Source organism: Peromyscus californicus, unplaced genomic scaffold (assembly GCF_007827085.1).
Source record: "Peromyscus californicus insignis strain IS unplaced genomic scaffold, ASM782708v3 Scaffold_23__1_contigs__length_62951481, whole genome shotgun sequence".
In the NCBI taxonomy this organism is placed as follows: Eukaryota; Metazoa; Chordata; class Mammalia; order Rodentia; family Cricetidae; genus Peromyscus; species Peromyscus californicus.
Window position 1 is genome coordinate 54,261,926 of NW_026294534.1, and position 25,815 is coordinate 54,287,740.

Below are 25,815 nucleotides of genomic sequence, written 5' to 3' on the forward strand. Positions count from 1 at the left end.
CATGGTGCACAGATACACATGTATTCTAAAGTAAAATACTCATACACATAAAATAAAAACAATTAAAAATAAATACTTCGTATATAAAACAAAACAACTCATCAGGTGTGACGACACACACTTGTAATGCCAGGTGTCAGTGGGCGAAGGCCGGAGGACCAGGGATTCAAGGTCAGTTTCTGTGCACATCAAGTCCTAGGTCAGCATGACTAACATGAGACCTTGTTTTAATAAAAAATTGAGGGCTGGCAAATGGCCCTTGCTACCAAGCCTGGGACTTATATGGTGGAAGAAAAGAACTGACTCAATCTTGGGCCAAGGGTGGTGGCGCACGCCTTTAATCAGAGCAGTCGGGAGACAGGAGAATCTCTGAGAGTTCAAGGCCAGCCTGGTCTGCATGGTGAGTTCCAGGACAGTCAGGACCCTGTCTCAAGAAAGTGTGTGTGTGTGTGGGGGGGGGGGGGGGGGGGGGGTGGAGAACGACGACGACAGAAACAAAACGCCTAAGCCCCTAAAACATATAAATGCTTTGCTTCTCTGTGGAGACACCTGTGAATCGTGTTACAGAAACCGGAATCTTTATTCCAGTGCGGTCCCTCTACTGGTGGAGTTACGATTTTACTGCGTCTTTTTCCAAGTCCTTGCTGCAAGCAAACACTGCGCCACAGAAGTAACGTTTTAAAGGGAAGCATTTGCCGATCATGTTCAAACGGCTGCACTAGAAATTCGTCCTTCAATTGCTGAATCTCTGATCCACAGATCAAGCAACGGTTTAGGGGAGATCCACCACCAACCATCGCCCCACAAGAAACGCCTGGGCCAGAACGACGCCCGAGCTGGAGACTGGCGGGGGGAAGGCCACGCCCCCTGACTGGGGATCGGCTGATTTAGATAGAGGGGCGTGGCCTCGGGCAGTCGGGGCGGGGCGAGCGCAGAAGTGGGTGTGTCCGGGGCGGGGGCGCGCAGGTCCCCGAAGGTGCGACTGTCCCGGGCCCTGGGTGCCCGGGCGCCGGTGGAGAGGTCAGGCTGGCGGGGCATTGGCCCCGCGACGGCGGGTCATGGCGGCGGGCTGCAGGCTGGAGGACGTGAGTGAGACGCCAAGCCCTGTCCCCGCCATCCCCGCTTCCTGTGCTGGGCTCAGCGGGGCGGAGACTTGCGGGCTGCGAGCGACCCAGAGCCGCAGCGGCCTGGACCGGAGGGGACGCTGGGTGCGGGGGTGCGGGGTGGGGGGACCGCGGGCCCGGGGAGCCTTTCCGGATCAAAGTCGGAGGGACGCGGCCCGGTGGGCCGCCAGGGTCCCTTCGGTCCGCGGCTCACGTGCACCGCGCGTCTTTGGTTCCGGAACTGGGAGCTGCACGTGATGCGCGCTGGCCTGACAGTCCTTCCTGAGGGAGGCTGGCAGGCCGGTGGCGGCTTGCAAACCCCCGGCGAGCCCGACTCCTATCTGTGGGTCCTGTGGGTCTTCCTGCGGTGGCTGGAGAGAGGACCCGGGACCTGGAGTGGCTGTGGTGCGGGGCTGAACTCCAGCATCCCTCGGGAACGACCTGTAGCTCTCATCTCCCGGAAACCGAGATTGGAGGGGGAAAAAAAAGTATCATGTGCTGTTTTGAATGTAGGCATGGTAGGAACAGAAAGATGTTTTAATCTTAGATAGATGCAAACTTAATTTTTTTTTGTTTTGTTTTGTTTTTCTAAAGTACGCGGTGGCCCAGTTCACGGTGTAGCCAGTATAGAACGATAATACAATTGCCTAAATCTTGTGTTTGAAAGTTTATTAAGACACTATGATTAAATGTTGATTTGAAATTGGATGGTGGGGGGGAACTTCGGGAGGAAACATGCGTTTGAAAATTCCTGCCCTTGAGAAATACAAGGCTGACATTTCGTGAGCACACTGACCCGAGCTAATAACTAAAACAATATAAAGAACATCACCGTGGTCTTAGTTCTAAGGTCCATCCAGAAAAGCAAGGTTCCAGACGTATCAGAGCTTAGATTCTTGTGTCTGTGGTTCCTGCAGTCATTTATTTTATTTATTTTAGACTTACTGTGTAGCCCTAGCTGGCCTGGTACTCATTATGTAGCCTAACCTGGCCTCAAATTTGCCAAACTGTTCTCCAACTCACCCTCTTTAGTGCTGGGATAGCTCGAGTGCCCCACCACTCCTAGCTAGTTAAATTTTCTTGATGAAATAAATATGTTTCTAACAGTAACACTAGAAAAAAAAACTAGTTTTATTTTTCAATTGGGAAAATGGAAAACTAATACATGGAAACTTAAGACTCATGTATTAAAGCAAAGCCTGTTGTTTTTGAAATTTTAAGAATGAGATTTCATGGGCTGGCAATTACAGAGAAAATAAATACCTAAAAGGAAAAGTGAATGGTTTAGAAAAAAACAAGCAGCAAGTGTTTCTTGGTGCTGAGCTGCCCTGGAGTTCTTGGATACGTCAGTTTCAGGGGTACAGTCCTGATGTTTCCTTCAACAGACAATTGGTGATGATTATTTTGCCAACAGTTAGATAGCTGAATGACTATGGACCTGAGTAGGTTGCCTGCTTTTGGTATTTTGTAGATAACAAAACGCACATTTAATGAGCTAAATGCATGGACTGTGTTGCAAGCCCAGACACTCAAGTGAGTCGGCGAACTAATGGCTCATTTATAACGACCAGGACTTGGTGCAGATTCTGGTGAATTAACACCCAGGGCTCTGTGAGGACCCAAAGGAGGGCAGCTCAGAGTGTCTGCAGTGACAGGAGTCGTTTCGGAGTCTACCCTGGGGTCGGTGGGCAGCTGTCAACTTGCCTAGTGTCTGTCTTTGCTTCGCACTCCTCGTGGAGAGTAGGTTGGACAAACCGTCTTTGGTTCTTTGACTACCCCCAGACCAGGAGAGGGAGAGGGAAAAGAGTTAGAGATATTCCCTCAGGGTTTTTGTTTTGTTTTTTTACAGGCTCACACTACATAACTCAGGCTCACTGTAATCCTTGTGCTGAAGCCTCACATATGCTGGGGTTATAAACAAGCATGCGCCACCGTACCTGGGTCCCAGTAAGGCTTAATGCAACATTGTCATCGGGTCCCCAAAGGAAGCAGTTACTGGGGGGAAAAAAGTGAAGAGCCAGTGTTTGGGCCAAAACAATAGGTCAGTTCTTCGGTAGTAGTAATTCACTCAGTTGTAAGTAGTGGAATGGGTTGGGCCTACTTGGTAGAGTTCTTACTTCCCTAGCTTGCACATAGCCCAGGACTCAGCGCCACATAAACCAGGCATGGCAGCACACATCTGTAAGCCCAGCACTGAGGAGGTAAGGGCTAGAGCATCGTAAGTTCAAGGTCACCCTTGGTCTTAGGGAGCTATAGGGAGTTCATAGAAGAAACGCAGGAATAATTTAGAGTTCTGAGGATGCAGCTCAGTGTTAGAGCACTTGCTTCATATGTGTGAGGTCCTAGGTTTGGAAAAAATAAAAATGAAAAAACCAGACTTGTAAGAAGACAGATAAAATGGGACTAATGATGAGTAGATTGAAACTGATTCAGAAACAACACAGAAATAGGTAGAAAGAGCAAAGAGAAAATAGAACTGTCCTAATGTTCAAGAGCTTGAAGTTGACCCGCTTGTCAGGTGACGAGCTGGGAATGACCAGGAAAAGGTGAGGGTGTGTTGTGAGAGGCAGGGAGCTGGGGAAGAACAGGGAGGAGTAGTGTAGCCATCAAAGCGGTTTCCTGAGAGCTCAGGGCGTCAGGAAGAGGGATGGGGATGGGGAAGGCTGGAAAGCAAGGCTCACATTGATTGTTCAGCCCGCCGAGTGCTGTAGTAAGCACTGTTTGTGAGGTAACTCATTGAATCTTCCTACCCAAGACTGGTCACAGGTACTCTTATGAGTGTCTATTTTTAAGAGGAGGAAACTAAGGCCGGAGCGGTTGCTGGTTGGTTAAAAGTACATATAGTTTTGCAAAGGACCCGGGTTCAATTCCCGACACCCACATCCCCTGCCTCACAACTTTCTCTAACTCCAGCTCCAAGAGTTCTGACGCCCTCTTCTGGCCTCATTAGGCACTCACATGCATGTGGTATGCATACATATACATAGAAAATAAAAAATAAATCTTAAAAAAAAACCAAAGATGCAGAAACTGAGAAATAGAGATGTGAAGTAACTTACCATAGCCAGTAAGCAACAGGACTTGAATTTTATCGCCGTCTAACTTGGGGACCCTCCCAGAGCCACAGCTCTTACTACCTCTGGTCAGAGTTGGTCCCGCCTCCCTGTGTCCTTACTGCTTCTCCCGATGAGCGGGACTTCTCACGACTGATGGCCGTGAGTGAGTTGTGGAAACCCGCAAAGACAGATGTGGTGTGTACATTGATTCCTGCACCAGTGTTTGCTGAGTGTGTCCGTAAGACAGACAAGTAAGAGGTGGGGAATTGGTAAATCCAATGTAGTCTACCAGGAAAGGTGGATAAATAGGCAGGCCTTGGAAAAAATAAAGAAGGGGGAAAGTCATTAGTGGACAGTATGACAGGGGAGTTACACATAATACTTTGGAAACAGAGATAGAGATGTGGCATGCTCCAGATCTCAGGTGTCCAGGAAGGCTCCCTGATGGGAATTGCCCTATCTGAACATATAAGCATGCTTAGACATTAGCTGAGGGGCAAATTGGCAAGGTCCCATGTTCTTCAGATAGAGAAAATGCTCAAGGAAGACAGGTTGGGAACAGAAACAACCAGAATTGTAAGCTAGCCTGTGTTGCATGCTTGCTATCACAATACTCAGAGGCAAAGGCGAGAGATTCACCACAAGTTGAGTTTAAGTTAGGAATTTCCTGGTCAGCCAGACCTACCTAGAGAGAGCCGCTCTCAAAACACAAACAAAAATCATCAGAATTGTACCATAGATTGCAGCAAATAAAGTGGACACTTCCAAGCGATTGAATACACAGGGCACCACAGCAGCATTAGGTGCCCGAGTCTGAAAACTGAGCAGTACCCCAGACCTGAGTCACACTTTAGATTCCTACATGTAAATCTAGTATTGAGTTTTGACTATTATCACCCCTCATATCCCTTCACTCTTTAAAAATGAGTGTGTGTGTGTGTGTGTGTGTGTGTGTGTGTGTGTGTGTGTGAGTTTATTGTATCTATATGAGTGTTAGAATGCATGCTTCTATGTGTGCCATGTACATGCCAGAGAAAGTCAGGAGAAAGACCAGGACCCCTGGAAGTCTGGATCTAGGTTTACAGATGGTTGTGAGCCACCATGTCAGTGCTGGGAACCAAACTCAGATCCTCTAGAAAAGCAACAAGTGCTCTTAACTGCTGAGCCAAGGCTCGCTCCAGTCTTCTTTATTCTTTTTGAGATAGGATCTCACTAACTTGCCAGCCTAGAACTCACTATGTAGTCCAGGCTAACCTTCAATGACCATCGATCTTATGGCCTCTGCTTCCCAAGTGCTGAGATTCTGGGCAGGTGGCACTGTCCCCATACATACCAGTGTCCACTAAGGACGCGCCTCATTTGTATGCAGCAGAGAATGGGAGGTAATGTGACTGCAGACACAGCACCTTTAAACATGGCTGGAATTTTTAGGTTAGCACCCAGGACTCAACTGACAGCTAGACATTTTTGTGGAGACTAATTCCTACAAACTCATGTCTCCCTAATGGTTCCACGGAGTGATGTTCCTACTGGCACTTAGAATATTTCTGTTAAAACCAAAAGCTTGTTTTAGTCACTTTTGGAAGAAATGAGATGGTGGGTGCTGGGGACAGACCCCAGTTTCTCAGACATGCTAGGTGAGCACTGACCACTGAGCCACACCGCCGCCCAGGCTCTCTTTAAGGCATTCTTAGTAAGGCCGATTTTCAAAGTATTGTAGAACACCAGGCAGTTTAATAATTGCATCTGTGGCCTAGTGTGGTGGTGCATGCCTACAGTTCCAGTGGGTACAGGCAGGAGGATCAGGAGTTCAAGGCTAGCTTCGACCACATAGAGAATTTGAGGCCAGCCTAGACTGTACGTGTATGCAATGTATGAATTGATCACATCCGCCCCTCACCTTCCCTCTGAGTTCACTCTTTCCCGTCAGTGGTCCCCTAACCACCTTCATGTCCTCCCCCTCGTCTTCCTCCTCCTCTTCTTTTTATATAACCCACTGAGCCTTAATTAGTGCTGTCTGTCCGTGCATGGGTGTGAGCACATCTGCTTGAGCATGGTCAGTCTACCAGTAGCTATCCTCCTGAACAAAAATGACTTTCCCTCTCTCCCCGAGCCGAGCTCTTTGGCTCGGATGAGGCTTACATTTTGAAGGCTTAATGAAATAGGTTGAAGCCGGACACGGTGGCATCTACCTATAATCTCAGTACATGAAGTGTGGAGACTAGAGGATTGCTTTAGCACGGGAGTTTGAGACCAGCCTGAACAAATTAGGGAGACCTTATTGCAGTTTAAAAAAATGGGTTGCTTAAATTATACCATGTATTACTTTGTTCTGGAGTTATAGAAATTAATGAAATAGTTGGACATGGTGGTGTACATTTTAAATTCTGGTACTCTGGAGGCAGAGACACATGGATATCTGTGTTTCAGGCTAGCCTGGTCTATATAGTGAGTTCTAGGACATCGAGGGCTATGTAGAAAGAGACCCTGTCTCAAAACAAAACAAAACAAAACAAAACAACAACAACAAACCCCCCCCCCAAAAAAAAAGAAAAAGGAAAGGAAAGGAAATAAAACTACTTCTATGGGACTAAGTGTGGAAACACACTTTTTAATCCCAGCACTTGGGAGTTAGAAGCAGATCTCTGTGAGCTACAGAGCAAGTCCATTCTAGCCAGAGCTAAATAGTGAAACCCTGTCTTTAAAAAAAGGTTCTTTCATGGCTTCCCAAACATGAGTTGGAAGCCAGTCTGGCCTACACAGTGAGTTCACAGTCAGCATGGGGTGCAGTGAGTGTAAGACCATGTCTCAAGTCTCACAACTTCAATCCCTATGCTAGGGAGGCAGATGAACCTCTCTGAAAGATTGTTTTAATAAAAGTTTTGCTTTTTTTTTTTTTTTTTTTTTTTTGTGTGTGTGTGTGTGTGTGTGTGTGTGTGTGTGTGGTGTTAAGCATTGGAGCCAGGACCTCATTCATGTGGAGGAAACTCTCTACCACTAAGCTACACCCCAGGCCCTTGGGGTTTTTGTTTGTTTTGTTTTGTTTTTGCAGTGCAGGGAACCAAAGCCAGGGTGTCACATATGCTGGATGAGCACTCGACTCCTGAGCTATCTCCCCAGCTCATTTTGTCTTTGTAGAAGAAGCGACTGCTCAGTATCCTAGGCTGGTACTAGACTCAAGTTCTGGGTTACTCTGTCTTAGCCTCCCAAGTACTGAGGTCATAGTTGTGTGTCACAAACAATACAAAAATCATACAAAGTAGTTTTAAAAGTTCCAGGTGTGACGGCTCATACCTGGAATCCCAGCACTCAAGAGGCAGAGGCAGGTGGATCCCGGTGAGTTCAAGGCCAGCCTGGTCTACAGAGCAAGTTCCCGGATAGCTGGGGCTACACAGAGAAACCTTGTCTTGAAAAACCTAAAGAAAGAACAGAAAGAGAAACATGACCCAGAAAGTCTTGCTGTAACTTGTGTGTTTTTGCCTCACAGGGTTCCTTGGAGATCCTTCAAAGTATGGATGATGACCCGCTTCTGGACACCCAGCCTCTCCCACACCACTCCTTACATGCTCACTTTAGACCCAGATTCCACCCTCTTCCTACGGTCATCATAGCAAATCTTCTGTTGTTTATACATGTGAGTTCAGTGCAGCGCTGCTCTTTCTAAAAGCACACCAGCGTGGAGGTGGTGAGATGGCCCAGTCATAAGATATGCTTGAGGAGCTGGGTCCCCCCTCCAATGGGAGGACTACGCTCCCAACAATGGGGAGGTGGACACAGGAGGAACCCTGGGACTCTGGCAAGCCTCATCTAATAGGAGGTGAGCCCCAGATCCTCCTGAGAAACTCCATCTCCAAAACCAAACAACAAGGCAGATGTCTCCCAAAGAACAACACCTGCATTGTCCTCTGACCCCCCCAGGTGCATACACACGTGTGCACACACAACGGGTGTAAGCTCTTTGGGGGGGGGGGGGGTACTTGGGATATATCTATCCACTTTTAAACTGTATTTTATATATATTTTATATATGTGTTGTTTTGATTTTTTGAGATAAGGTTTCTCTGTGCAGCTTTGGTGCCTGTCCTGGATCTCACTCTGTAGATCAGGCTGGCCTCAGACTCACAGAGATCTACCTGGGTATGTGTATTTTTGTACAAATTTTTGTGCCTATACTTCAAAGAGAGTATTGTAGAGATGTTTGCATGTGTGTAAGGACACAAGTGGCAGTGTGATTGTCATACTTAGAAATCACAAAGTACCTGGTATTCTGCATTCCAGGCTAGCTGGTCTATGAATAGAAACACTGCCTCCAAACAGGGTAGAAGGAGAGAATCCACTCTGGAAAAATTGTCCTCTGATGTCCATATTCATGTCCTAGCAAAGTGCACACACACATGCACAATAAATTCATAAGTTAAAGCCATGCTTAGTGACATACGCCTATAATTCCAGCACTTGGAAGCAGAGGCAGGCAGTCTCTGTGAGTTTAAGGCCAGCCTGAGCTACAAATCAAGTTCATGCCAGTCAGGGCTGTATAGTGAGACCCTGTCTTAAAAAAAAAAAAAAAAAAAAACAAAACAAAAAAAAACATGCCTGTAATGTTGACAATTAGCAGGCAGAGATCAAAGAAGAAGTCAGTCTGGGCTGCATACTAAGACCTTAGCCTTTTGATAAATTCATATGTGAATTCATTCATTAGCATATATGCAGATCCATGTTAATTTAAATTGATTACTTATTTAATTTTAATACTGTCATTCCTTTTCTAAGTTCCCCATTCATCAGACTTCATTAGAAGGTGGACTGTGTCCCAAGAGACTGGCTCTGGAGGACAGGATGATACATTCTAGCAAGCTCTGAGTTCTGCTGACCGATCTCCCATGTCACAGCCGGGACTCATTGTTGCACAGCTTTCTCGTCTGGCTGTGTTATGGACTTCTGTCCAAATCAGTAGAGGCCAGCTTATGGGCCAGTGGGTGATAATGCCTTCAAGTATTTGGACATGCACATGGAATGCTTTTTTTCCCCCTTTTTTAAAGTCAAGGTCTCAATTTGTAGAATTGAGAGATCTACCTGCTTCTGCATATAATTTTATTAGTTCTTAAAATTGTTTTAATTTTAATTATGTGGGGAGGGGGAGTGCAGATGTCCTTGGAGGCTAGAAGAGAGAGTATCCGATCCTCCGGGGCTTGACATGGGTGCTGGGGACCGAACCCTTGAGGTCCTCTGCCACAGACAGCTGTTCCCACTCTTAGCTGCTGAGCCATCTCCCCAGTCCTTATTAATTGCCTCTGAGATAACCAACTCCTTTTATACCTCTCTTTTTTTTCAATAAAAGAGAAAGGCATAAAAGTTCAACATTCCGTGATCATCTCCTTAAATGGGATTTAGGGCGATTTTATTTTCCTATTTGTGATTTTGTCTGTGTTCTAGATTTCTTGCATTTTTCTCTTTCAAATTGGACGTGGGATCTCCCTGTATAGCCCAGGCTGACCTTAAATTCTCCAGCCTCCTGAGTGTTCGGATGACAGACATATGTCTCTGTGCGCAGCTCCCACAGTTCTTCAGAATGCTTTTGGTAAAAAGCTTGTACAGTCATTTGTCAGAGTAGGATGGCCTAAGTCATACAGCCTTTTAGGAAATGGCAGTTCCTGTTTCCTAAACCTGTATATTTATGCTAATTTTTATTACACTGATGTGTGGGTGTGTACGTTCACACCTGTGTGCATGCAGGTACGCGTGCCACAGCACACGCTGAAGTCAGGACAGCTTTGCAGGAGTCAGTTCTCTCCTCCCACCGTGTAGATCCTGGGAGTCACACTCAGGTTGTCAGTCTTGGGGACAAGTTCCTTGGCCCACCGAGTCATCTCACTGGTCCTGACCGCAACCTACATGCTGACTGTGAATCCTCCTGCTTTTCTTCCCACAGGTTGTGTTTGTTACTTTGGCGTTTTTAACAGGTGTGCTGTGTTCGTACCCTAATCCGAATGAAGACAAGTGTCCGGAAAACTACACCAGCCCACTGAGAGTCCAGACGGTCATCATCCTTGGGAAAGTCAGCCTGTGGGTTCTGCATGTGCTTCTTGACCGCTACTTCCACTACCACCACAGCAAAGTCAGAGGCCGCGGCTATTCCCAGATCTACCGGTCTACGAGGCGTCTCAAAACACTCCCCCTCATGGTCCACTCTTCTGGTAAGCCTTGCAAATCTCAGCTGCTCTGCAGCTTGAGTGCCAAAGGTGATAAAAGGACATGTGGAATTAGACTTTATTGATTTTAGAATCAAATATAGTCTCTTTTTGCGAGTGATACATATTGTAGCCGCTATCCTGAAGTTTTCTTTTGGTGGGAAGAGGGACTGAACCCAAAGCTTGGGGCATCTCCGCAAGCACTCTCCGACTGCGCTCTGTGCCACCCGCCTCTTGAAGCTTTTCCTCCAGTCTCTGCTGTTTTGATACAGGATCTCACTGTGTCTTGTAGGCTGGCACTCCCAGAGCTCTCTTTTCCATCAGGCTAGCCTCCAACTAATGGCAATCCTCCCGTCTCTGCCTCCCAAGTCAGTGCTAGAATTACAAATTTTGTGTCACCATGCTGGGCAGATAGCCTTAATTTTGGTTTGAAATTTCTATTTGCTGTGGAGGTGATATGAGTGCAGCCCTTTTCCAAATGGAGAATTTTCCACCTTTTTGGAACCAGCCAGCTGACTTGCTCCAGGAGGAAGGATGCTGCTGCTGCTGTTGCTGTTGATATTTCTGAGGATTAGAAAAGGTCTCTGCATTTACAAGGTGGAGGCAGGAGGCCCCGGAGTTCAAGGCCAGCCTGGGCTACATGAGAGACCTTATCTTAAACAAACAAACAAATAAAAACCTCACCCCATAAAAGGATTTTTTTTTTTTTTTTTGGTTTTTCGAGACAGGGTTTCTCTGTGTAGCTTTGCGCCTTTCCTGGAACTCGCTTTGGAGACCAGGCTGGCCTCGAACTCACAGAGATCCGCCTGGCTCTGCCTCCCGAGTGCTGGGATTAAAGGCGTGCGCCACCACCGCCCGGCCATAAAAGGATTTTTAAAGTGAAGTTCAGTGATTTTTTTTGTGCTATAGGAAATAATGATAATAATTTGCTAGGAGATAGACAAATAAGCTATATTATTCAAAACAGAAAACTCAAAAACACCTATGTCTTAAGCCCGGCCTCACCAGGCCTAGGCCTGCCACCTGGGAGACCAAGCAGGAGAATCACAGTGTTAAGGCTTGCTTGGGCTACAGGGTGTGTGAAGGTTACCCTGGGTAACTTAGTGTCGAGGAGCAGCAATTCCAGTGCTTCTGGAATAAGCACTCCTACCCTGAGGAGAGTGGAAGAGAGGAGGTGTCACCAGGGGACCAAAGTGGGAACAGCTCCTGAAAGGCCTGCGTCCTGGGTCCAGTTTGCATTCCTGTTTTACACTCTAAAACGACAAGGCGATTTTCCAGAGGCGTACATGGCAGTCAGCAGGTTGTTAAAGACAACAAGCCATGGCTTCAGCTGTTTCTCCAGGTCGTCATGTCCCAGGTAGCAAGGGAAGTTGTGCTTGGCATATAGGCAGGACAAGCAGTGCTTTAAATAAATCCCTAAATAAATCAGTGAGTCAATATCTAATGATCGATCTTTTCTACCTTATTCTACTTCATTAGTGTCTTAGGGTTCTGTTGCTGTAAAGAGACACCATGACCATGGCAACTCTTATAAAAGAGAACATTTCATTGGGGCTGGCTTACAGGTTCAGAGGTTTAGTCCATTGTCATCATGGCAGGAAGCATGGCAGCTCACAGGCAGACATGGTGCTGGAGAAGGAGCCTAGAGTTCTGCATCCAGATTGGCAGGTAGCAGGAAGAGATACATTGGGTCTGGCTTGAGCATCTGAAACCTCAAAGCCCATCCCCAGTGACACATTCCTCCAACAAGACCACACCTACTCCAACAAGCTCACACCTCCTAATAGTACCGTTCCCTGTGAGCCTATGGGGGCTGTTGTCATTCAAACCATCACAATTAGTAAGACCCTACCACAAAACAAAACGTGAAAATCAGATTCAGAATACACTTGTGATGAAGTACTTGCTTATCTTGCTCAAGGCCCTAGGTTGAATCCCTGGTACCCCACACATACAGGAAACAAATAACACAAGTCTCATGGGTCCTGACTCAAGGCATGACCAGTAGCAGCACAGGTGGTCTGGCCTGCTTCTCTCTATTGTTGTGGGGCTTTCAGAGGTTTAATAGAATTAAGTTGAACTGACCTAGGGACTTTTGACTCTGTCAAATTTTGTCCTTAGAATGACCTCTTCAGTTCTACAGAATTGAAGTTTTCTTCTGTATTCTATCAGTGTGTTACCCTAAGCAGTGGTTCTCAACCTTCCTAATGCAGTGACCCTTTAGTAGTTCCTCATGTGATAAAACCCCCAACGATAAAATTATTTTTGCTTCCTAACTAATTTTGCTACTGTTCTGAATCATAATGCAAATGTTTTTGGAGATACAGGTTTGTTTGCCGAAGGGGTCTTGACCCACAGGTCGAGAACTGTTGTGAAGGGTAACCCACAAGCCCATTCACTCACCAGGGGTCTTAGTAGAGGTTCAAGGAATACACTTCAGCAGAGAAAGAACACCGTAAAGTGGGTCACCTTGACTGAGCCTGGGTGAGTGGGTAGAGGTTATTGCTTCCGGACTCTCCTGGGGATGAATACAAGTTCTAACGGATGTGTAACCACCATGTGACCAGAAGGTGTCACCATAACACAAAAATAAATCAGGAACTTTTTAACCACTTTATCTCCCTTATATGGGACAAGAGTAAAGAATACTCTCAGTAATGATCTAGAAATAACTGTTTGTTTCAAAATCTGAAAATAATAGTTTTGAAATTCATGAAGAAATTATTTTGTCTTTACCTTCTTAAAATCTGACTTTCAGGAGGCTGAGGCAGGAGAAGGCCAGCCTACACAGTGTTGAGACCTTGTGTCAATAAATATTTTTTTCACATGTGCAGAAGAACCACAGAAGCCAGTTTAGTATTTCTCTAAAGCGAAGAAATCATCCCTTAGTTTAAAAACAAGGTCAGATTGTAGTGAGTCTTTCTCTGTCCCACCAGCCAGCTCCCAAATCATGACACAGAGACTTATTATTAATTATGAAAGCTTGGCAAATAGCTTAGGCTTGTTTCTGACTAGCTCTTAAAACTTAAATTAACCCATATCTTTGAATCTGTGTTCTTTTTCATGGCTCAGTGTAATGCCCACGCTGCTTGCTCTGCATCCTTCCTGACCCCTCCCTCCCTTCTTCCCAGTGTCCTCTGTGTCTGGAGATCCTGCCTAGCTATTTAGAGTTCAGCTTTTTATTAAAGCAATCAGTGTACAAAAAGATTATTCCACAACATGAGATTCTTTGGGTGTTTTGTTTTTTTATTTTTCCTTTTCTGTTTTTGTTTTTGGTGCTAGGAGCCAAACCCAAGGCTTCAAACTTCCCCAGCAAACATCTTCCCACTGAGCTAAATCTTTAAGTCCTTGAGTTTTGGAGATGAGGTCTCATGTAGTCCAGGATGGTCTCAAACTCACTATGTAGGCTTCGTCCTCCTGCATCTACCTTTTGAATTCCAGGGTTAGAAGCCAGATCCTTGATTTTATGTGGTTCTGAGGACTGACCCCAGGTTGTCATCCATGCTGGGCAAGCATATTACAAGCCAAATTATTGCCCTCCAGATTTTTTTTTTTTTTAAGAATTTAAATTTCTAACCTCTTGAGCTTCCCCAACTGGGGCCAGTGGGGCAGAAGTTCCAACCCTCTAATTGCTGGTCCTTCTGGTTACTAGACCCATGCTTAGGCTACGTAGAGCCCACCCTTATTAGCATAAATGCTCTCTTGACCTTAAGGGTTTGTTATATATAACAACACAGTTCATTCTTTCATTTAGGAAATCACCAGGGCTTAAGGAAGTGGGATACATAAGCAAACAAGCAAACAGGTTATGGACAGCAAACCAAAAGGAACTTGGTGCTGCCTTGGAGACCAGCGTCCCATCTCTGCCTCTCTCCTTCCTTCCTCAGGCAACACGGCACTGCTCCTCCTCCTGTGCGTACAGCATTCCTTCCCTGAGCCCGGCAGGCTGTACCTGGAGCTGATGCTGGCCGTCCTGGCCCTGGAGCTGACCTGCTCCCTCAGCTGTCTGCTGCTGTATGCAGGTGAGAGCGGACGCCGCTGTCCTGGGACCTCTGCCTGCCTCTCTCCTGCGCACTGGGAAGCATAGCCTGTCCCTTTAGTGAGAAGCCTCCCGGTCTCCCTGTCAGCTGAGGACTCCTTTAGTACCCCTGTCTCTCATTTCTGACCACTTCCGGTCTTCTTTCACACTAACAGAAGAGACAACCACTACCCATGAGTCAGTTTCCTACATTTGTGTCATCCGTAGATGGGGGGAGCCTTTGAGTCATGTCATGTGTCTCACAACTGCCAGTGACTCCACTCCAGGGGATCCAGTGCCTCTGGCTTCGTGAAAGCACAGGCGCATACCCTTAGACACGCAATTTACAATTTTTAAATAAGAAAGAATGTTCAGCTAACTAAAGTAAAGCTTTTATAGGAAACAAATCAACAAACATGTTTCCTATAAGGTAGTGGTTCTCAACTTTCCCAGTGCTGTGACCCTTTAATACAATTCCTCACATTGTGGTGACCACATTCATAAACTTATTTTCCTTGGTACTTCATAGCTGTAATTTTGATACTGTTATGAATTGTAATGTAAATATCTGATATGCAGGATATCTAATATGTGACTCTGTGAAAGGGTCATTCAACCTCCAGGGGAGTCGTGACTCACAGTTTGAGAACTGCTGCAACGCACCCAGAATGACCCTGGATTTATAGCCAACCCCCTGCCTTTGCCTTCCAAGCTCTGGGATTATAACCAAGTCAGCAAGCTAGGCCCTGCATGTAAATTTGGCATCTAAATTAAAAACAAAGGCCAGGCCAAGCACACACACAATCCCAATATTTGTAAGGCAGACCCACATGGGTCTCTTCTGAGTTTCAGGCCAGCCTTGTCTACACAGTGAGACTCTGTCTCAAGGAAAAAAAATGAGTGCTCACTTCATGATGTGGTCTTGAGACTGGAATGAGGTCATCCTCTAGGACACTCAAGCTGTGCTCATGTGTTGTAAATGTTATTGCTATTATTGTTATTGTTGTTACTGATGATAATCTCGACATTCCCTGTTACTAGTCCTTGCTTAGTAGATTGAAATGTGTAAGTTTGTTGATAAACAATTATATTCAAACTGTTTACTCATTATGAAATCTCATATATATTATCTATGCAAAAAGAGTAACCAATTAGTATCACTTGAATAAATGAACATAGGAATTTCTTCAGAAACAGGTAATCTAATTAAAAACTATTTTATTATTTCAGTGAAAGTTAGGAGGTTCAATAGAGCCAAACCACAGCCTGATGTACTTGAAGAAGAAAAAATCTCTGCTTACCCCAGCAATACGGTATCCGAGACCGGCTTCAGGTAAGGCTTGAACAGGCAGTGAAAAGTCAGAAAGAATTAACTTTTTCCCTTCAGTTACCTGATGGTGCGTGCCTCTGATTCTGTCTACTGGGGATGCCTCCAAGGAAGCAGGGTGGATCCCTAGCCAGAGCAATTTAGCAAAGTCTTGACCCAAAGTAATTTTTAGTCAGTTTTTATAAAGGCTAAGAATGTAGTCAGAGGCTCTGTGTATGAGTCTCAGGGTTCATCCCTAGTCTCTGTCTGTCTGTCTGTCTGTCTCTGTCTCTGTCTCTGTCTCTGTCTCTCTCTCTCTCTCTCTCTCACACACACACACACACACACACACACAGACCTAGGAGACTGAGATGGGAGGACCCCAAGTTGGAGGCCAGCAGACAGAATTTTTTCTCAGAAAAATAAGCATTTTCTTCCCATATAACTTTCCTCTGTACTGTAATGTATCCAGTCATAGCACTTTTTGGTTTGTTTGGAAACAGATCTCACTATGTAGTCCTGGCTGGCCTTGAATTCACAGAGAGCCACCTTCCTCTACCCATTAGGATCAGAGGCATGCTCCACAACTCTAGATCTATCGTGTTTTTAAAGAGCCTTCTTCATTACTGAATAATCAGATTGTTTATAATTGTTTCTGTTATAAATAATATTCATTCAAGAACAAAATCCTTATAAATTTTAAAATGAGCAAGTATTACTCCCGGGAAAATAGAAGTTTGTATATGAAATATAATAAATAGTAGACCTTACCTTAGCTTAGCTTAGCTGTGAAAACTAATTTGATTCTGAATACAGACTTAACATAAAATTGTCATGTCATTCACTGGATTGAGAGGATAGACACATGTGATGTGAATATGGAGTTGGGCAAAGTAGGAGCTAAGCCCTGATGTTTATTTGTTTGTCTGGGGTTTGGGGTCGGGTCTCGCTATGGGTTTGAGGCTAGTCTCTTGCTTGCTGTGTTGCTCTGTAGCCCAGGGTAGACACTAGACTCCTGCTTGCTGTGTTGCTCTGTAGCCCAGGGTAGACTCAGACTGTTGACTCTTCCCTTGACTTCCTTAGTGCTGGAACTCACTATGTAGACCAGGCTAGCCTCCAACTCACAGAGATCCACCTGCCTCTTGCTGTGTTTTATGTAGTTCAGGGTGTGAGTTCCACAATACCCAGAGTTACTTAAGAGAGAAACCCTGTATTTATGTATGTAGTGTGTTTGTGTGTGTGTGTGTGTGTGTGTGTGTAGGTGGAGGTTTCCTGTACCGACTGCCTACTCCCAAATAACTGTCAGCTCTTTCCCAAATAACTGACTTGGAGACTAAATATTAGTTGTAAATGGTTGGCCGATAGCTCAGGCTTGTTACCAGCTAACCCTTACACTTAAATTAACCCCTATTTCTTATCTATGCTCTGCCACATGGCTCATGGTGTGTTTCCTCATTTTCTACACATCCTGCTTCCTGGGCAGCTGGCGTCTCCTCTGACTCCACCTTTCTTCTTCCCATCATTCTCCTAGTTTGGTTGTCCTGCCTGTAATTCCTGCCTGGTTACCGGTCAGTCAGCTTTTTTTTAAACCAATCGGAGAAACAAATCTTCACAGTGTACAAAGGGATTATTCCACAGCATGTGTATATATGTGTATGTGTGTATGTATATCTGTGTGTATGTATGTATGTATCTGTGTGTATGTATGTATGTATGTATGTGTATATGTATGTATTTTTTATTAGAGTGCCTTACAGGCTGTGGTCTATGTAGGTCAGTAATGGCTGTCTCTGGACACAAAGGTCAAGGATCTGGTAGTTGTTCAGCCTACGGGACTGGCTGTCTCAGCAGTCCTAATCTGGTGCTGGAGTCCCAGAGGAGTGCTGGAGAGCTGCCAGTTTTCAGTCCACACTGGGACCCTGGGGAAGTCAGTTCCAACACCAGGAAGGAGGGGCTCCAGAGCGGGACAGGTGGACCTGCCAGTGAGAGTGAGGGCACAAGCAGAAAGCAGAGCTTCCTCCTCCACGTCCTTTGTGTGCGCAGCCACCAGGAGGTGTGGCCCAGATCCAAGAAGAATCCCTCCCAGGAGCTCCCAGGGATTGAGTTTCAGTTAATCCCAGATGCAGTCAAGTTGACAACCAAGATTAGCCATTGTAGCACGAATCTTAGAAGGTCTTAATAAAAACAAACCCAAGGCCAGTTATTGGGGTGAACGCTGAAAGAGCAGAGAAGCAGAACAAGCCACAGCTACCTCACCTTGCCAATTCCTCAGCTGATCCTGTTTCCTCAGACTGGAAGCTTCTGTGTCCTCATCCAAATGTATCTCAGCTGAACTGCTGCTAAACGCCTGAAAGCTTAACCAGCTCTATTTCCTGGTCCTCATGCCTTCTGTACCTTTCTGCCTCCTGCCATCACTTCCTGGGATTAAAGGCGTGAGTCACCATGCCTGGCTGTTTCCAGTGTGGCTTTGAACTCACAGAGATCCAGACGGATCTGTGCCTCTGAAATGCTAGGATTAAAGGCGTGTGTGCCACCATTTTCTGGCCTCTGTATCTAGTGGCTATTCTGTTCTCTGACCCCAGGTAAGTTTATTAGGGTGCACAATATTTTGAAAGATCAGAGAAGCAGAACAAGCCACAGCTACCTCAATGCCAGTTCCTCAGCTGATCCTGTTTCCTCAGACTGGAAGCTGAGGAATACAATACCACCACAAGCCATCATAGTCACCCCTATCAAATTAGGAGGATACTGCTTTTGGGGGTTGTGGGGTGTTGAGACAGACTCTAGCTATTTATCCCTGGCTGTCCTGGAAGCTGCTAGGTAGACCAGGCTGGCCTTGAACTCACAGGGATCTGCCTGGCTCTGCTTCCTGAGTGCTGGGATGAAGGGCGTGCACCACACATTGACTTTACATGTTTTTAAAATTAATTTTATTTTTCTTTCCTTATTTATTTTTGGTTTTTCAAGACAGTATTTCTCTGTGTAACCCTGGCTGTCCTGGATCTCAGAGATCCAACTGCTTCAGAATACTGGGATTAAAGACTGGGCCACCATCACCTGGCTCACGTGTTGACTTTAAATTGTAAAATCTTTTTTTTTTTTTTTTTTCAGGACAGTGTTTCTCTGTGTAGCCCTGGCTGTCCTGGAACTCAATCTGTAGACCATTTTGACTTCAAACTCACAGATATCCACCTGCCTCTGCCTCCCGAGTGCTGTGATTAAAAGCATGTGCCACCACCACCCAGTTTAAATTGTAAAAAATATTAGCAACTTTTCTGGGCAAAAAAAAAAAAGCCTAAAATAAGTAAAAGTAAAGGCAATATGTGCAAAACAGATTGATTTCCAGAGCGGAAATCACTAAGTTCATTCATGAAAGACTGATTTTGGAATATCCCTGGTGTATAAAACCCAAGGGAAAATACTGGGCACAATTTACCTTACTGAATACCACTGAGGACTCATTTGAAATGATATCAAAGAACATTGGTGAATTTGTGTAACCTGTTTATATCTTGACTTCTGCAGGACTATGTCAAACCTAGAAGAAATTGTTGAAAAGCAAGGAGACATAATAGCATATCTGAAACGACACAATGCCCTCCTGAGTAAGCGGTTGCTGGAACTGGCCTCTCAGCCAGCTAGAACATGAGAGGCTCCTGGGCGTGACAGCTGTGGAGTCCACAGTCACTTCAGACCGCCCGGCTGCCACAGTTAGGACCTGCAGCCTTTGCCGAAGTCGCAGTGTGTGCTGGGAACGTGAGCCCCTGGGTGGTTAAAGCAGTCTGGAAAACTTGAGAATGTTTCGCATAGTTTGAAGTAATTTAACTTCTTGACTTTTCTGGAATCCAAGCTATAGTTTAAGAACCCTGGAATAATTTGGCTGTTTGGAAAGCAAGTGTGACATGACAATCTGCTGTAAACGTGGTTTAAAAACCAGTGAGGTCTTGCCACAGTTAAGCTGCTGAGAGAAGGCATTATTTCCTGTGGTTGATGTTTGCTTCCGAAGAGGCTCCCATGCATTTTATATGTGTGTGGACGAGAGAAAAGTCAACTAACTTGGTTTTTGTTTGCTTGCTTGTTTTCGGGTGCTGGGGATCAAACCCAGATGCCTCACACATAGTAAGCAAACACTCTGTCACTGAGTCAGCTTTTACAAAGAATTTCCTTCAGCCAGTTGTGGTGACTCACACCTGTAATCCCAGCACCTGAAGAGCTGAGGCAGGGGCATCACTACTAGCTTGAGGTCAGCCCATTGCCCAGTCCTTAGAATGAGACCTTGCTCCAAAAGCACAAAACAGTTTCCTCATATAGGACCGATCTCACAGGACATAGGCTGTGCCAGTCCTGCAGTGTGTTGTCGAGAAATAGAATGCCAAGAACTCCTGGGGCAATGGGAGCCCAAGTGGTGACGTGGTGACGCCTGTAACACGGTGAGACCTTCCATGGGCCAGAGTTGAGAGACTCGGGGAATAATCTGCTACTTTCACTTCAGTTTGCCCTTCTTCAAGGAGTTGCCGTGTATCTCTCTACTACACTGTGATTTCACCAGTGCGTTTAATGAGCTGAGTGTGGTGGCTCAGACCTGTCATCCTACTCCTTGCGAGGCAGACATAGGAAGGTCAAGACTGACCAGGTCCACAGAATGAGTTTCAGGCCAGCCGGGGCTACAGAGAGATCCCGTCCCCCGCAAAAAAAAAAAAAAAAAAAAAAAAAAAAAAACCACAAAAAATAAAAATGTGTTAAAGTATAGGCATAAGACCGTCTGTGGGTTAAAAGTTGACCAAATGGTGCTGGTGAAATGGCTCAGTAGGAAAAGTACTAGTTATACAAGCCTGGTGACCTGAGTCACCAGGAACCATTGGTGGAGGAGAAGCCAACTCCTGAAAGTTGTGCTCTGGCCTTTAAACTCTCAACAAGACGCTCTTGTGTGTGCACCGACACGCGTCACATGCACACCACACAAATACACACAATACTACAGGTTTTCATTGTCCAAATAGGAAAAAGATTCTTGTTGGTCTTGGATTATAGTTCAGAATTGTCATGGGATTCAAATGTCAAGTCGATTTCTCTCTAGGTATTATTAAACAGATTAATTCCTGCAGTGAAAATGAAGTGTTTTCATGTGGCAATGCTTCTCCTAGAGCTCCTTTTGATCAATTGGTGCCTTTGTTTTTGGTTTTTGAGATAGGACCTCATGTCGCTAGGGCTGGCCTTGGAATCTCTTGCTTCCATCTCCCAGTTGGTGAGATCATGAGTGTCAGGTGTCTCTGCCTAAAATTAGAACGACTTTTCCCTGAGGGCTTATGAGTGTGATCTCTGTTCTGCAGGTTGCAGTCTGTAGCCCTGCAGAATTATAACATAATTATATCGGGATATGATGGATGCAACCTGACAGGCAAGGACTGTTCATTCGATCCTACAAACTCTTGCTTGTGGACAGTAAATTCCCGTTTCCTTTAGATACAGCCACTGCAGGGGCACTCTAAAAGTTTTCCTCCTCCAAGATAAACATATACATGCCTTCTGCCAGTAATATGGTGGAGTCCCCAAACAGTAATTAACATTCACATATTGAAACCAGAATGTACTTAAGAGTTGGCAGGGGCTGGAAAGATGGCGCAGTGGTTAGGTGCGCAGACGGAGCCTGCGGAAGATGGAGTTCAGTTCCCAGACCCAGCTTGCCGTTTCTTCTATGAATGAAATTGGTGTCAATCCCAGATCTGTGACCTTTCATTACTCTCTTGCGACATGCATCCCAAATCCTTTGCTCATCCTTCTCCTGGGATATTCTTGGGATTGTTGTTGTTCTTGTTTCTTAAGGCAAGGTCTCAGGTAGCCCAGGCTGGCCTCGAACTCCCTGTGTACTCAAGAATGACCTTGAACTTGTGATCCTTCTCCCTGCATCTCTCAAGTGCTGGGATTGCAGGCATCCCCATCTCTGTCCCCTTTATGGAACAGGAATTGAGCTCCGTCCTTCGTGCATGCTACCAACTGAGCTTTATCTCCAGCTCCTTTGTGCTTTTCCTTTTTTTTTTTTTTTTTTGTAAATCTTTAACATGCTTATTTTTAATTTAATGACTTTAATAAAATTATTGTTTAGTGTACCTACACAGAATAGAATTCCTTAAAATATATTTTTTTATTAAATCTTATTCTTTTTCTTTTAAATAGGTTTTTAATTTTACTGTGTATAAATGTTTTGCCTGCTTATATGCCTGTGAAGTGTGTGTGCCTGGTGCCCATGGATACTAGAAGAGAGTATCAGATCACCTAGAACTGGGGTTACAGGTGGTTGGGAGCCATCATGTGAGTGCTGGGAATGAAACCCAGGTCCTTTGGAGGAGCATCCAGCATGGTAACCACTGAGCCATAACTCTGGCCCCAGGGCATCTGATTCTGATCACCTCAACTCCCTTCTTCTCCAAACATTTATATTTTAACTCAGCAGTCAGAGATCTTTCTTCCTTGTACATTATTGTTTTATGTTATGTGTATGGGTGTTTTGCCTGCATGTATGTCCATGGACCATGTGCATATCTGCTGCCTGAGAAGGCCGGAAGAGGGCATTCAACACACTGGAACTGACGTTACTGAGGGGTGGGTCACCATGGGGTAACAAGGCATCAAACCTGGATCCTCTAGAAGAGCAGCCAGTACCCTTTAACCACCGAGCCATCTGTCTAGCCCCAGAGATCTAAACCACAAATTAGGCCATGTGACTGTGCACATACTTCCTTCTCAAAATCGAAGGGCTGACAGTGAAGGTCCTTCGGAAATCAACTCCTCTCCCCACTCCACCGTTTTCCCTAGTTCTCTGCTGGCACTGCTTTATTCCTGCTTCGGTGGTTTGGACTGCCAAGCACGTGACCACCTCTGGACCTTTGCACCTGCTGTTCCCTTGGCCTAGAGTGATCAACTCTCACATATTCATCTCCCTTGTGTCGCTGAATGAGGAAGTCGCACATCCTGGAGCAGTGGCTCGTTCGTGCCTGTCATCCTAGCACTTGGGCAGCCAAGGCAGGAAGATCAAGTCTGGGGCTGTCTTGGTTACACATGGAGTTCAAGGGCGGCTGGGGCTGCACGACACCCCATCTCAATAACAGTCACCTGCAGCCTCGGTGTTGGGTCTGCGGCTCAAGGGCATAGTGTTTGCCTAGAGTAGTCAACCTCGAAGCTGGATTCTATCCCAGCACCCAAAATCAGTCGTCAGTCAAAACCACAGCCTCCTCCGAATGCTGGCACGTGCTCACCCTCAGGGCTGTAGCAGTCCCCAGCACCCATGGCAAGTGGCTCACAACTACCTGCCTACCTCCAACTCCAGGGGATCTTACACTCTTCTGGCCTGGCACACGCAGATTCCTAAATGCAGACATGCACACACACATACAGCTAAATCAGAGAAATATTTTATAACAAGAGAAATTCACAGGGAGCAGCTGGGCATGGTGGCTCATCTCAGTAACCACAATACCCAGGAAGCTGGAACAGGATTGCTTCAGATCTGGGGCTAGCCTTTGCTAGAGGGAGACCCCGTCTCAAAAACAAAAAGTTGTAACTAAATACTCTTCTAGCCCAGCCTTGTGGTCCAGGCCTGTCATGTCAGCGTGTGGAGAATCAACAGTTGGGATCACCCTCAGCTAGACAGTGAATCAGAGGACAGCCTGGAACAACAAAAGACGCTATTGTATGCTAACTGAAAATGTGACTGATTCACCTCTGCCCATCTCACAGCACCAGTGCTTGGGCCATTGGGGCAGAGGGCAGATCCAGACTAGAACACCAGGGTACAGAGTGTTGCTACTGATGACATCATTGGGGAGGCCCTGGGGTCCTTTAATGAATGAGGAAAAGTATACATTTTAAAAATTAATTTTATGCATCTGAGTGTTTTGCCTGCATATATGTATGCGTGTGCACCTGTACACGCCTAATCCCCGAGGCCAGAAGAGGGCATCCTATTTCCTGGAACCCACAAGGTTTAGGGAGAGAACCGACTCCAGCACGTTGTCCTGTGTCTTCCACTTGGCTGTCATGGTACAGGTGCCCACCCATAAACCCACACAATAAATGTAATTTTGATGAAAGGTCCCTTCTGGACCTGAGAAACAGCTCAGTTGGTAGACTGCTAACCTGTTATGCGTGAAGCCCTGGGTTCCGTTCTCCACAGTGCATACAACTGGGGATGGTAGCACATGCCTATAATTCCAGCACTTGGGAGGTGGAGGGAGGAAGTGCAAAAAGTCACCACCACCCCTACCCCCCAAAAGCAAAAAACCAGATTCTCCTGCTTCTAAGTGCAGAAATACGGCCACAAGCCACCAAGCCTGGACATTTAAGAATTAAGTGAAGGGAGCTGAAGAGATAGTTCTCAGTTAAGAGTACCAGCTGCTGTTCCAGAGGTCCTGAGTTCAATTCCCAGCAACTTCATGGTGGCTCACAACCATCTATAGTGGGATCTGATGCCCTCTTCAGGCATAAAGGCGTACATGAAGATATAGCACTCATACATAAAATAAATCTTTAAAAAAAAAAGGATTAAGTAAAAAACTATGAGAAGACAATAGTGATAACTCCAGACCATGAGGAACAACCTTTACATATAGAATCATTTTTCTTTTATTAAAATTAAATTTAATGGATAAAAACGGTACATTAAAAGGAACCTTGTCACGTTTCAACATGTGTACATTTGTAGTGTTTAACTATCAGGTGACAATTACCTTTTCAAACATTTGTCTCCCTTTCTGGTGACAACTTCTCAAATGCTTTCCTGCGGCTTTTTGAAATTGAAAGTACATTATCACTGTCTATAATCACCCCACTTTGCAAACGGACAAGGTACTTTGTGTTTGCTCTAACTGTAACTTGGTGTCATTTAGTAGTCCCTTTCTCTCCCTTGTTCACTTCTCTGTCAAGAACCAATTTGAGGGCCTGAGATGGCTCCCCGGGCAAAAGGGCTGGTCATGCAACTGTTACCTAAACACTAAATGCAATCCTGGGACATATGATGAAGAAGAGAAGTGTCTCCTGACCTCCGCACCCTCAATCTGTCGCTGTCTGCCGCTCACTCTCTCTCTCACACGCACAATAATTTTTAAAAATTGCTTTAAAAACCCCACAAAATTTATCGAGACATAAAGGCATTTGCCTGCAATCCCAGCTACTGGAGAAGTGCGGGCGGGGGCGAAGTGTGAGAATAACAAATTCAGGATTAGCCTGGACAGCTTAACAAGACCACATCAAAATCAGACATGGTTGATGATGTTAGTTCAGTGTGGGGCACTTTCATAGCATGCTCCAGGCCCTGAACCCAATCCCTAGTACTGGACCTGGAAGGAAGGAAGGAAGGAAAGAAGGAAGGAAGGGAGGGAGGGAGGGAGGGAGGGAGGGAGGAAGAGGAAGGGGAGAAGGAAATGGGGAAAGAGAGGGTAACACCGAGATTTGATGACTAAAATGAAAACCCGGGAACATTTTTCAACTTTAGAACTCTGCTACTGTTAATCTAATTCCTTATTAATATTTAAAATGTTTCTGAGATTATAAGGAAACTAGGCTATCTTCAAATACAAATTTCAAAGGCTGGGTATCTGTGGGACAGAGGTTGGACGGTCAGGAATCCAACGTCAGCCAAGGTGAGCCTCTACTATGTATCAAGTTTGAGACTAGCCTAGACTACATAAGACCTTCTCAGATATAAAATAAATTCTTAAAACTCCTATCTCTTTCTGAGGTGGGTTGGGCTGGTGATGCAAGGCTGTAACGCCAGCCCCTTGGGAGTGCTGGGCCAGGATGGGCTGCAGAGTTAGTTGCGTCCAGCCCGGTTGACTCACCAAGACTCTCTCACAGATGGAAAGGTTGAAGTATATAGCTCGATAGTGTATCCTTTGCTAGGCATAGGGTTTAATAGCAAAACTTTCGTCAGATTAAGACTTAGAAGTTTAAAAATGCATCTGTTGCCTGACATGTTGATCCATGCCTGTAAACCCAGAGTACAGGAAGCTGAGATAGGGTTGTGTACAGTAGCCAGACTGGTCAGCATATCCAGTTCCAGAGTTCCAGGCCAGTCGGGGCTAGCAAAAACTTGCCTCAAAAATAAAATAAAATAAAAAATAGAAGAAGAAGAAGAAGAAGAAGAAGAAGA

The 25,815-nt window shown here is 45.5% G+C and overlaps 1 protein-coding gene across 1 annotated transcript; it reads left to right on the forward strand.

Annotated features, from left to right (window-relative positions):
- Window positions 1-943: 943 nt before the first annotated feature.
- Window positions 944-24,352, forward strand: Tmem192 (transmembrane protein 192). Its single transcript, XM_052752364.1, has 6 exons — window positions 944-1,085; window positions 7,647-7,793; window positions 10,089-10,353; window positions 14,235-14,369; window positions 15,596-15,698; window positions 19,197-24,352. Exons 1-6 carry the CDS (start codon window positions 1,059-1,061, stop codon window positions 19,318-19,320), a joined length of 801 nt encoding a protein of 266 aa, XP_052608324.1. The 5' UTR covers window positions 944-1,058; the 3' UTR covers window positions 19,321-24,352.
- Window positions 24,353-25,815: the final 1,463 nt, after the last annotated feature.

What these genes read in the sequence shown, in the direction of transcription:
- Tmem192 (XM_052752364.1), top strand. Translation starts at nt 1,059, where the DNA reads ATGGCGGCGGGCTGCAGGCTGGAGGAC. An exon ending in CCTCATGGTCCACTCTTCTG is followed by an intron (nt 10,354 to 14,234) that starts GTAAGCCTTGCA and finishes TTCCTTCCTCAG; the next exon opens with GCAACACGGCACTGCTCCTC. An exon ending in GTATCCGAGACCGGCTTCAG is followed by an intron (nt 15,699 to 19,196) that starts GTAAGGCTTGAA and finishes TGACTTCTGCAG; the next exon opens with GACTATGTCAAACCTAGAAG.